We start from the raw sequence: 13,008 nt of genomic DNA on the forward strand, positions 1-13,008 counted from the left end.
AAATCATTTTTACAAGCTTTCCTGCTGAACACAGACTTCTGTTAAATGCAGATGGCATGACATTGAAAAGAGGACATCTACCATTGGGGATCATGCATGGTGGGAAACATTGTATAACATGGGACAGCATCCTTGGGCTGGAATTCTCAGCTTTTAATCCTTCCCCAATTTGTTCTTATTGTAATTGCTAACACAATGCTTTTGTGTAATATCCTCAATGTATAAAAAGCTGAATATGCAAATAGATGTATTGCACTACTGAGCCATGAGTTAAAGATGGGGTGGGAATGTGAGCCTAACGGGATATCCCTGTAGGTTTAATAGAAGGAAGACATAAGAAAAGCAATTTTACAGCCTTTCCTGCTGAACACAGCCTTCTGTTAAATGTTAACATCAACAGGCTTTTCGTAACCTTGTGTAGATAATGCACCCTTGAGTAATGCGACATCCTGTCTCCATTCTTATCTCATGTTTATAAGATGGGTTAAGGGAGGCAGTGACATCAGGTATTGTATGTTATCTGGAATACGCAGGAGTGAAGCAGATGGCCGCTAGCCTAGAGACAAAGAACGATTGACAGGGGTGAAGCTCAAGAATGCACACAGTCCAGTAGGGTGTTAATAACATATATAAGTTAGGAGGTAAAGTATACTTTTTAGAATATTCTTGGAGCGAGACTGGACTGTTCAAGTGTTACCACAAGGGCCTTCAAGAGTGATCGCCTCAGAACCTTGTTGGTGTTCAGCTTTGCTAGGTTGTATCTCAGTGTCTTATTTAGTATGTTATAATTGTAGTCTTGTATTTTAACATCTGTACTACTTGTAACTTCTTAATAAAACCTTTATGCTTTGAAACAAAACAACCCTCTAGTCTCTTTGTGCAAGGGACCCAACCTTTAACAGGTTGCTCACATTTGGCATGTTTGTTATTTTATATCATTACGTAAAGTCAAGTCATACTCATTAAACTGAGACTGATCATAACTATTGCTCTGTATGTTCACTTGCTGTGAAATAAAAAAGCTTAACACTTCACATCTGGCCTTATCTCATCAATTGTTTTCTTAGTCTAACTATGAAAAGATTGAAGAAACACATGTGCAAAAGATATGGGCCCGGAATTTTTTGAAGTGGCATAACCAGCCAGTTGCGTTGAAATTTATACTGATCTTCCTGTCAGCCAGTTATGTCAAAATTTCCTGCAAATCTCATCACCATATGCCGGAATGTAAAAACCAGCTCAAAATAGTGGAAATCAGCGTAAACAATCAGGGCCTGAGGAAATCATCTCCCTTCTTTGAATCCTGCATTATGCATGAAAATTAAAGTTTGAAGCCATTAAACCACCATTTATGCACATTAGGCACAAAGAATGCAATTGTGGAAGTTTTTCAAATTTTAATACAAATCATTTTGATGCTATAAAGACGCAGTCACAGATACAGAAAATACATTGTAGGTATCAGTGAGGAGAAATTTAAAAAATTGATTAAAACAATCACCATAAAACTCCAGAAATATGACTTTGCGTCCTCTTACAGCCCATTCAGAACTGGTGTAAATTCAGGAAATAAACATGTGCTGCACTTTAGCATGGAGTGGGGGGTGGAACTATGTTAATGAGCCACAAAGGACTTCAGTGGCATTTTCACAGAATCTGCGTAAAAGATTGAGGAAAACGCCCAAATTTCCTGGACCTTTTACACCAGGAATTGGCATTACACTGTTATTTCGCCATAAGTTTTCAGAACATTCCGGGCCATGATATCCAGTTCAGATCACAAGGGAATTTTATTGTTACATCCCTAGATTATGCTAAGATCCTGGGCAGTACGTACAACCCCTAAATGCAAGACCGCTCAAGGGAGTGACTAGTCCCACTGTACCTGAAAGAATAGCTAAGGCAGGACCCTAACCTTGTAACATCCCCTTTTAATTTTTACAAGCAGGATAAGTTTACGTAGAAGCAATAAGATACAGTAAATTATTGATGGTACAAAGGGTTTGAAAATAATAAAGATCAAATCAATCCAGAAGAGATTAAAATATCTTCTTCAAAACATATTTCTTGCACAGTTAAATAATCAACAAGACATTTGAAGAAACTGTATTTCACAGATCTCCTGACACGATGTTATGGGAAAGCTTTAGGCAGCCGCAGAGAATCCAGCTCTCAATTTAAACTCAATTGAAACAGAGTAAAAGGTATTGAAGAAAATCTGCAGTATATATACACCAGACAAAACTTCTCTGAACATTATCAAACATTAATTCATAAAGTTCAAAGTGCATCCTTTGTGTAGAATGACTTGATGAGACACCCATCACACCTTTGACCATGTGACAAAGTTTCTATATCCTGGCCAATTTGCAAATCAAAGAGTCTGCCTATGGCTTGCAGATAGCCTCCATCTTAGTTTAGTAAAGAAATATAAAATTCCATCAACTTCAATCATTCCTTCCCCCTCTGCTATTCTGCTGTAACCATTTAGACATCCTCTGGACCCATCCTCTGTTTCTATACTTGTTATATAATCACTCCTGCCACCACCCACCCCCCAACCTATCACCCTATTCCCTTTTGTTCTTATCCTGCCCCCTGCACTTGCTCATAAACTGTTAAATCTCTAACATCTTCCAGTTCTGATGAAGGGTCATCGACCTGAAATGTTAACTCTGTTTCTATCTCCACAGATGCTGCCTGACCTGCTGAGTGATTCCAGCATTTTCTGTTTTAATTTCAGATTTCCAGCATCCGCAGTCCTTTTGCTTTTTGTTAACTTCTGTCAGCTGTCGTTTTGAAAAAATACATGGATTTTATATATTTACAATCATAAAAAGAGACCCTCGCTATTGAAATCTTCCTGATTTGACCCAGGGCAAGTTGTACTTCCATCACAATTCAGTTGCTTGTCTTCAGACTGCTTTTATTTGATTTCCAGAACTCTTTAATGACAAAATAGTAGTAGATGGCATCCAGGAAACAGTTTACATTTGCTAAACACAGGCAGATTTGGAGAAAGTTGCGCAGAGGCACCAGGTAACTCTCTGATATCCAGCAACTGCGTGCTAAAAAGTACATCAGAATCCCCACATGATAAGGTGTGAAACAAACAAGGAAAGTTAACAGATTTGAAAGGACGATCTTTACAGACTTGCTGTTGGATCTGTTCTCCAATTTCACGGCGCCGCTTCTCCGCAGAGTTCTGATCATCTGGATGGAGCAGAACATCATGGTGACAGCGGTGACTAGAAATATGGTTTGGAGGAATGCAATAATACTCACTTTCCAAACAGACACGGAATGGTTGAAGAAACAGGTTTTCGAGTTCCATTGAGAATAAATGCAGGTGCTGCAAGACCAGACAGCAATCCAAACTACGGCGCAGGCGATCATGGTTTTTTGGGGGGATCTGAAGGTTCTGGCCAGAAAGGGGTGGTTTATGGCGATATAGCGATCCAGGCAGATCAACGTTATGATCAGGATACTTGCATAGGTATTCACATAGTACAGAGATTCCAAGAAGTTGCAGAATCCCGAACCCAGAGACCATGTCCCACCGACCTGATAGGCGTAGATTTTGAAAGGCAGGGAGAAAAGCAGCAATATGTCTGAAACGATCAGGTTGGTCATGTAGATCGTAGACTCCGTCCACTTTTTAAATTTGAAGCACAGGACCCACAGTGCAACTACGTTGAGAACCAACCCCAGAATAAAGGTCGGCGGAGAGAGGATTAACTGAAATCGCTTCACAGAATCGTCCACTGTGGCTGTTGACATGTTGCTCGCTGTACAGTTCATCGCTGAAAGAAACAGAATGAAAATGTGAATTGTTATCAAGACAAAGGAACTTTCAAATCTCGCTCATTTGAAATCATGCTCATTTTGTGTTTTAAAAAAATGTGTGATTTGACGTCTGTCGCCCTCCAAAGTAATCCCAGCTCTTTTGTTTAAATCTGCCTGACACTTTGCGATCACAAATCTCACACAAAGTTGTTGCTAGCCATTAAGTCAATTTTCCGGTTGCCTATTTTGCTTGCTTTTAATTCTTCCCCCGTAATTCCTGCTCTATAAATATGCCTGTTTTGCATTGCATTTTGAATCTCTTCAGGCCACACTACCATAGAATTATAGGATGATACAGCACAGGAGACCATTCGGTCCATCGTGTCTGTGCCGGTTTTTTGAACCAGCCATCCAATCTGTCTCAATTCCCTGCCTTTCCCCCTTCATGCAAGGACATACAATCGATCTATTAAAATATTGCAGAAAAAAACGTACCACCTGCTCAGGTTTGATTCGTTTTTGCTGTGTGATTGGAATTGAGGTACGAGCTACACACTTCCCGTTCAGTGATGTTCTAGGCCAAATAGAATCTTCCGCTTTCTTTCAGATTTTTGGCAGATCACAATAGAAATTAGTCACTAATTTATTTTTAAACAAAATCATCAGCAACTTTCAGCAGAATGTTTGTTCAGCAAACTGGTTGTTCAAACTTTCAAGGGGCCCAAATGCTCTCTCCTGAATTAACAGAGATTTTACTGAAAAATAATGGCATGTGAACAACGCACACCATTTTTAATGTGCAAATCGGTCAGCGAGAAAGAAATAACCAGTGAATTGCCACAAGTTGCTCTGCCCTTAGCTTCACAGAAGTAGCATTTCGCACTTAACCTCCCCGTGAGTTTCATGAAGTTGCTGCATTTGCACATTAATCGCTCATTAAACTCGCCACAGAAAATTAAGTCTAGAAATTAACAGGATGGGTACCCTTTTAACGAGTGCCAATCAACCTCTCTTGTCCAGAAAGGGAAAAATAATAAGGGTGGAGTCTCATTCCTTCAGGTAAAAATGTGCAGGGCTACAGAGAAAGGGCCGGGGAGTGGGACTAGTTGGATTGCTCTTGCAGAGAGCCGGCACGGGCTCAATGGGCCAAATGGCCTCCTTCTGTGATGTAACGATTTTATGAATGTAGGTTGTGAATTGTTGTTGGAGATTTTAAAAATGTTAAATTGAAAAATTTTTTCTTACTTTTCCTTTCTGTCCCTTTTTAATCTCTCTTAATCCAGTCTTTCTTTCCCTCTCTTTATTTTTCTTTCTGTACCTGATTTGACATTGAATTCACCCACTCTAATTTACCCTCCTTCTCAGTCCTTCCTCTGTTTATTTTGCAATCCTTTAATCTCATTGGTTAAGGAGATATACTGTTGGTCCAGTTGTTCACCAAGGTCCCAGATGACCCATTGCCCTCACTGCCCCGTTATCAGCTCACACTTCCTGCAACTTTGTGGGCAAAATTTTTTAAAACTCCTGCTCCAGCAAAATCCGGCCCATTAATTTGCTTTCAAAGGTAATGAATTGTACCTCAGAAGTATGAGATTTTGTATCCTGTTGGAGCTCCTGGCCCATAATTTGCTGTCAAAATAATGGCGAGGCTATTGGCTCATGCCGTTATTTATGTGCAAATGCTACAGCAACTTAAGGCGAGGGGCAGAGGGTGGTGGGTGTATGGAATTCGCTGCCCGAATTGGTGGTAGAGGCAAGGACCCTGAACTCTTTTAAAAAGTACCTGGACCTGCACCTAAAGTGCTGTAAGCTGCAGGGCTACGAACCGGGTGCTGGAAGGTGGGGTTAGAATGGGCACCTGGTTGTCCTTCGAGCCGGCGCGGACACGATGGGCTGAATGGCCCCCTTCTGTGCTGGATGTTTTCTATGGTTCTAACCGTTCACCACTACTCTCTGGTTTCCTGTCACTTAGCCAATTCTGTATCCATGTTGTTACTGCCCCCTTTATTCCATGGGCCGCAATCTTGATAAGCCTACCATGTGGCATTTTATCAAACACCTTTTGAAAGTCCATATACACCACATCAACTCCATTGCCCTCATCTACGCTCTCTGTTACTTCATCAAAAAACACAATCAAGCTAGTTAAACACGATTTTCCTTTAACAAATCCGTGCTGGCTTTCTCTAATCAATCCACACTTGTCCAAGTGACTTAATTCTGTCCTGGATTATCGTTTCTAAAAGTTTCCCCACCACTGAGGTTAAACTGACTGGCCTTGCTGCTGGGTTTATCCTTACACCTTTTTTTGAACAAGGGTGTAACATTTGCAATTCTCCAGTCCTCTGGCACCACCCCTGTATCTGTGGATGTTTAGAAGATTATGGCCAGTACCTCCGCAATTTCCACCCTTACTTCTCTCAGCAACCTAGGACGCATCCCATCCGGACAGGGTGACTTATCTACTTTAAGTACAGCTAGCCTTTCCTGTACCTCTTCTTTAACAATTTTTAGCCCATCCACTATTTCAAATATATCTTCCTTTACTGAGACTCTAGCAGCATCTTCTTCCTTGGCAAAGACAGATGCAAAGTACTCATTTAGTACCTCAGCCATGCACTCCGCCTCCTTGAGTAGATCTTATTTATGGTCCCTAATCGGCTCCACCCCTCCTCTTACTACCCATTTACTGTCTACATGCCTGTAAAAGACTTTTGCTTTCCCTTTTATGTTGGCCGCCAGTCTATTCTCATATTCTCTTTGCCTCTCATTTCCTTTTTCACTTCCCCTCTGAACTTTTTATATTCTGCCTGGTTCTCACTTGTGTTATTGACCTGACATCTGTCATACGCCCCTTTTTTCTGTTTCATCTTACTCACTATCTCTTTTGTAATCCAGGGAGCTCTGGCTTTAGTTGCCCTACCTTTCTGCCTCGTGGGAATGTGCCTAGACTGTACTCACACCATCTCCTCCTTAAAGGCTGCCCACTGTTCAATTACAGTTTTGCCTACCAATCTTTGATTTGTCCCATCACACTTGTGCTGGCCCGTTGCCCTTACTTCTATCATGTTTCAGAATTTTTGACCATTTTTCCAGAGAAAGGATTTGAAAAAAAAGTTAATTTTAAATCTTCGAGTTTTGAAACAAATTGTATACACGCATTTAAAAAAAGCACGGAGATGAAAGGTGATTAAAGGCTAATGAGTTAAGCTTTGACATTGTTTCCCTAAAGCTTGTAAAGTGTAAGCAATCTATTAGCCTGTCCCATTAATTGATAAACACCTCACACCCATTGCATTGCAAAGTCCCTGGATCTGGCAGGCCTTCTCTTTTGGCTGTGAACACAGGATGATAAAACAAGGACAGAGACACAGGCAGATTTTGAAAACAGAAAGCTGCAAGTTCAAGCTTTGGTGAAGCTTGTGAGAATGCAGGTGGTTAGTTAGGACTTATTTTGTTTATGTCAAATAAGCCGACTCACTGATGTGGGAAAACAGCATTCCTGTCTGGGAAGAAGTCTCAACAAACTCCAAAAAAAAATTTTAAATTATTTTTTTCTTTTTTTCCCTCTCTATTCGGCTTTTCTTTTCATCTCTCTATTTCTCTTTCCATACCTGATTTGACATCGAGTTCACTCATTCTAATTTACACTTCCTTCTCAGTCCTTGCGCTGTTAATTTCACAATCCTTCAATCCGATTGGTTAAGGAGATACACAGTTGCTGTGGGAAAGCATGGCATTTTCATTATTCAGTGGCAGAAGGGTCAGTAACCAAACGATGCAGATTTAAGGTGACTGGTAAAAGAACCAGAGGAACCTTTTTTTAAAAAAACACAGCAAGTTATGATCTGGAATGCACTGCCTGAAAGAATGGTGGAAGCAGATTCAATATTAACTTTCAAAAGGGAATTGGATAAATACTTGAAGGGAAAAAAAATTACAGGGTTATGGGGAAAGAGCAGGGGAGTGGGACAAATTGGATAGTTTTTTCAAAGGAGCCGGCACAGGCACAATGGGCTGAATGGCCTCCTCCTGTGCTGTACCGTACTATGATACAACACGTACACCTGTGAAAGACACAAATGGATTACGCTGTTATATAGTTAGCTAATGGGTAGTGTGGGCAACCCCTAAACTCAGACTGGTTATGGAACTGACTAGCAGTGCTGTACTGAGAATGTTTAAAGCCAGGCCCTAAACTTGTAACAACCCTATTGTTTTTCTTTTCCAAATATTTATCCACTTACTTTTTAAAAGCTATTCTGGATAGTGTTTCCATCATTGTTTCTGGTAGGGCAGTCCATGTCCTAACAACCTCTTGCAATTAAAATAAAATCTACCTTTGCCTTCCATTCTTTTGGTAATGATTTTAAACTTTATTCCTTCTGGTAACTGACTCACTGGTCAATGGAAATAATTTTTCCCTATTTACCTTAGCAAAATCCTTCATAATTTTGAACACACACACACCACACACAGTACAGCAATTATCCAAGTGTGGTTTTGCATTTTTGTTTCAATTGCACTCATGCATTTCACTATTATGGTTGGCTACTACTTGTTAATGTTTAACTTAATGTGAAGTGGTCTTCCATGGAACATCTGTGATGAAGACAAGGTGTTGTAGTTAGCATTGCTACTGTGTCATTGAATAATAATTTAAGTACAAAGACAATGTTTGTGGCATTTGTTTAAGGAAATAATCTTTAAAAACATGATTGAAACATATCACTTCCCTATTGCTAATTGTTAGACTCTTCAGTTGTGTGAATTCTGTAAATGATCTGAAACTACTTTCTTTAGGTTCTCCCTTTCTATTGAAGGCAAGAAATCAACAAATCTTGTAGCCTGCTATGAAGCAAACCAGTTTAAGTCACTTTAGTAATCTACCAGTACAATTGTATAAGGACAATCAGCTAGGTGAAATTCAAAACATCTCACTTACACTTTTGCCCCATCAGCTAATACGGTTTTTCCCCAGTCAGGCAAATTACCTGGTAACACTCACTGGCTAGGTTCACAAGAATAGTGCATTTGGTAGGTTACAGAAGACAACCAGTGCATGTGGAACTGTACCCCAGCAAGAGTCAATGTTTTTCAAAAGAGGAAAATAAAAAGTTAACCAAAATTAATTTACTTCTTAATTATATGAAATAACCCCCATGAACATTAGGAAACTTCCCTGGAAGTGTACAGTATCCATCACTAACCTCCCACCCAACACTGATGTAGCCACATATTTATATTGCTGCCTTCCTATTTTCTCAGAGTTAGAGATGCCCTTCAGTATTTAAGTACTCTGGAAGTAATTGAGAAGGCAATTCCTTCTCAATTGCACTAATTATAAAGGAACTGAGAACTAGATTTTTTTTATTGCTGATGAAGTCACTACACAAAAAGAATCTTAGAATAACTCACAGCTGGATTCAGTTCATTTATTTTCTATCCAACTTCCTCACACTCTTATACTGTTTTAAAAAAATTAATGAAATCAAGAAAAAGCAAAACCCCAGACTTTTATATTTCAAGTCCTGATTTAAGATTCATTTCAGGTGTTGTTTTCAAGCAGGAAACACATTTCACCAGCCACCAATTAATGTAAAAAAAAACACAACTTTAACCCTTTAACCACCAATTCGCCACAGTATTAAAAAATCAAATTCTAACAATACCAATGCCAGTTTTGTTGATTTTAAGCAAGAAGTTATTCTCAAAGTCCACAGTACTCATACCCCTCATTTAACCATACACATCTACAGCTTTTACCATAAAATAAATGAAACTCTCTTGTCTCCTCTAGAATTAATTGGCCCTGATATTCCTCTAATGGCTACCCAAAGTGCATCTATTTTTTGGGGACAAAGCATAGGGAACCGTTATGCTGACTCTCTGCCACCACTGCACTCCCTTAATGCTTCCTCTTGCATTGCATTGTTGTTACATTTGGTGCAGCTCAAAGAGGCATTACCATGGAAATGAAATGTAAATGTGGTCCAATGACATCATAAATCCTGTCGAAGAAAGAAAGAAGGAAAGACTCACATTTATATAGTGCCTTTCGCACCTTCAGGATGTCCCAAAGTGCTTTCCAGCCAATTAAGTACTTTTGAAGTGTAGTCACTGTTGTAATGTAGGAAACACCGCATCCAATTTGCTCATACCAAGATCCCACAAACAGCAGAGTGATAATGACCAGATAATCTGTTTTAGTGAAGTTCATTGAGGGATATATATTGGCCAGGTCACCTGGGAGAACTGCCCTGCTCTTCTTCAAAATAGCGCCATGGGATCTCTTATGTCCACCTGAGAGGGTAGACGGGGCTGCGATTTTAACGTCTCATCTGAAAGACAGTACCTCCGACAGTGCAGTACTCCCTCCCTACTGCACTGTAGTCTGCCTAGGTTTTGTGCTTAAGTACATGGAGTGAGACTTTAACCCACAATCTTCTGACCCAAAGATGAGAGTGCTACCACTGAGAAACAGCTGTCACTGAAACAACCCAAACATGGTATGTTCAACAGCAGACTTTGAAGGAAAAACATATAAAACAGCACATTCTGCAATAGTTTTCAGGAGAACCACAAGATGGCGTAGGAGAGGAACTTTTTTATTCTCCCAAGACTTAATCTAAGTTCCTTAAATTAATTTAGCAGGGGGATGCGCACCAGATGTAGCAATGGAAAGGAGAAACAAGGGGCACAAAGGATCGGGAGAGAAAGATAGCACTAGAGCAAGTGGGATCAGACTAAGAGAGAGTAAAAGAAAGTCTAAGACTGGTTTGCAGTGCATGTGTGTAAATGCACGAAGCGTGGTAAACAAGGTTGGTGAGCCACAGGCGCAAATAGCCACATGGGAATGTGATGTTGTGGCGATAACGGAGATCTGTCTCAAAAAAGGGCAGGATTGGGTACTAAATATTCCTGGATACAAGGTGTTCAGGAAAGATAGGGAAGGAAAGAAAGGGGGGGGTGGGGGTGGCAGTATTGATTAAGGAGAATATTGCAGTATTGGAAAGAGAGGATGTCCTGGAGGGGGCAAGGACAGAATCTATTAGATTAGACTTATGAAACAGTAGAGGTGCCATTACCCTACTGGGTGTATTCTATAGGCCACCAACTAGAATCATATAGAGGAACAAATTTCCAGGGAAATTACAGAGAGGTGCAAAAGCTATAGTGTAGTGATAATAGGGGACTTCAACTATTATAGACTGGTATAATAATAATATAAGGGGCAAAGAGGGGGAGGAATTTTTGAAATGTGTTCAGGAGAACTTTCTTGACAGGTATGTTTCTGGCCCAATGAGGAACGAGGCATTGCTGGATTTAGTTCTAGGGAATGAGTTGGGCCAAGTGGAGCAAGTGTCAGTGGGGAGCATTTAGGGAACAGCGATCATAGTATCATAAGGTTTAGAATAGCTATGGAAAAGGACACAGACTACTCGGAAAGTAAAAATATTCAATTGGAGGAGGACCAATTTCACTGGGATGAGAACAGATCTGGCCTGGGTAAATTGGAATCAAAGATTGTCAGGCAAAACTGTAATTGAACAATGGGCGGCCTTTAAAGAGGAGATGGTTCAGGTACAGTCCCATGAGGCAGAAAGGTAGGGCAACTAAAGCCAGAGCTCCCTGGATGACAAAAGAGATAGAGAGAAAGATGAAGCAGAAAAAAGGTGCATATGACAGATGTCAGGCTGATAATACAACTGAGAACCAGGATGAATATAAAAAGTTCAGAGGGGAAGTGAAAAAGGAAATAAGAGGGGCAAAAAGAGAGTTTGAGAGTAGACTGGCGGCCAACATAAAAGAGAATCCAAAAGTCTTCTACAGACATGTTAACAGTAAATGGGTAGTAAGAGGAGGGGTGGGGCCGATTAGTGACCATAAAGGAGATCTACGCATGGAGGCAGTGGGCATATCGAGGTACTAAATGAGTACTTTGTGTCTGTCTTTATCAAGGAAGAAGATGCTGCCAGAGTCTCAGTAAAGGAAGATATAGTTAAGATGTTGGATGGGCTAAAAATTGATAAAGAGGTACAGGAAAGGCCAGCTGTACTTAAAGTAGATAAGTCACCATGTCCGGATGGGATGCATCCTAGGTTGCTGAGGTAAGTAAGGGTGGAATTGCAGAGGTACTGGCCATAATCTTCCAAACATCCTTAGATACGGGGGTGGTGCCAGAGGACTGGAGAATTGCAAATGTTACACCCATGTTCAATAAAAGGGAATAGGATAAACCCAGCAGCTATAGGGAAGTCAGTTTAACCTCGGTGGTGAGGAAACTTTTAGAAATGATAATCTGGGACAGAATTAACAGTCACTTGGATGAGTGTGGATTAATTAGGGAAAGCCAGCACGGATTTGTTAAAGGCAAATTATGTTTAACTAGCCTGATAGAGTTTTTTGATGAGGTAACAGAGACGATAGAAGATGGCAATGCAGTTGATGTGGTGTATATGGACTTTCAAAAGGCATTTGATAAAATACCGCATAGTAGGCTTGTCATCAATGGAATAAAGGGGGCAGTAGCAACATGGTTACAGAATTGGCTAAGTGATGGGAAACAGAGAGTAGTGGTGAATGGTTATTTTTCAGACTGGAGGGAGGTGCACAGTGGTGTTCCCCAGGGGTCGGTGCTGGGACCACTGCTATTCTTAATATATATTAATGACTTGGACTTGGGTGTACAGGGCACAATTTCAAAATTTGCAGATGACACAAAACTTGGAAAGGTAGTGAACAGTGAGGAGGATAGTGATAGACTTCAAGAGTATATAGACAGGCTGGTGGCATGGGTGGACACGTGGCAGATGAAATTTAACGCAGAAAAATGCGAAGTAATACATTTTGGTAGGAAGAACAAGGAGAGGCAATATAAACTAGAGGGCACAATTCTAAAAGGAGTACAGGAACAGAAAGATCTGAGGGTATATGTGTACAAATCATTAAAGGTGGCAGGGCAGGTTGAGAAGGCAGTTAAAAATGCATACGGGATCCTGGGCTTTATAAATAGAGGCATAGAGTACAAAAGTAAGGACGTCATGATGAACCTTTATAAAGCACTGGTTCGGCCACAACAGGGGTATTGTGTCCAGTTATGGGCACCGCACTTTAGGATGTGAAGGCCTTAGAAAGGGTACACAAGAGATTTACTAGAATGATTCCAGAGATGAGGGACTTTAGTAACATGGATAGACTGGAGAAGCTAGGGTTGTTCTC

General features: G+C 40.5%; 1 protein-coding gene across 1 annotated transcript; it reads right to left on the reverse strand.

Moving 5' to 3' along the window:
* Positions 1–1,449: 1,449 nt before the first annotated feature.
* LOC137331091 (lysophosphatidic acid receptor 6-like) lies at positions 1,450–3,794 on the reverse strand. The gene has a single exon (XM_067994695.1). The coding sequence runs from the start codon at positions 3,778–3,780 to the stop codon at positions 2,902–2,904; it is 879 nt and encodes a 292-aa protein (XP_067850796.1). The 5' UTR covers positions 3,781–3,794; the 3' UTR covers positions 1,450–2,901.
* Positions 3,795–13,008: the final 9,214 nt, after the last annotated feature.

The sequence above is a fragment of the Heptranchias perlo genome, chromosome 13 (genome assembly GCF_035084215.1).
Source record: "Heptranchias perlo isolate sHepPer1 chromosome 13, sHepPer1.hap1, whole genome shotgun sequence".
Taxonomy (NCBI): Eukaryota; Metazoa; Chordata; class Chondrichthyes; order Hexanchiformes; family Hexanchidae; genus Heptranchias; species Heptranchias perlo.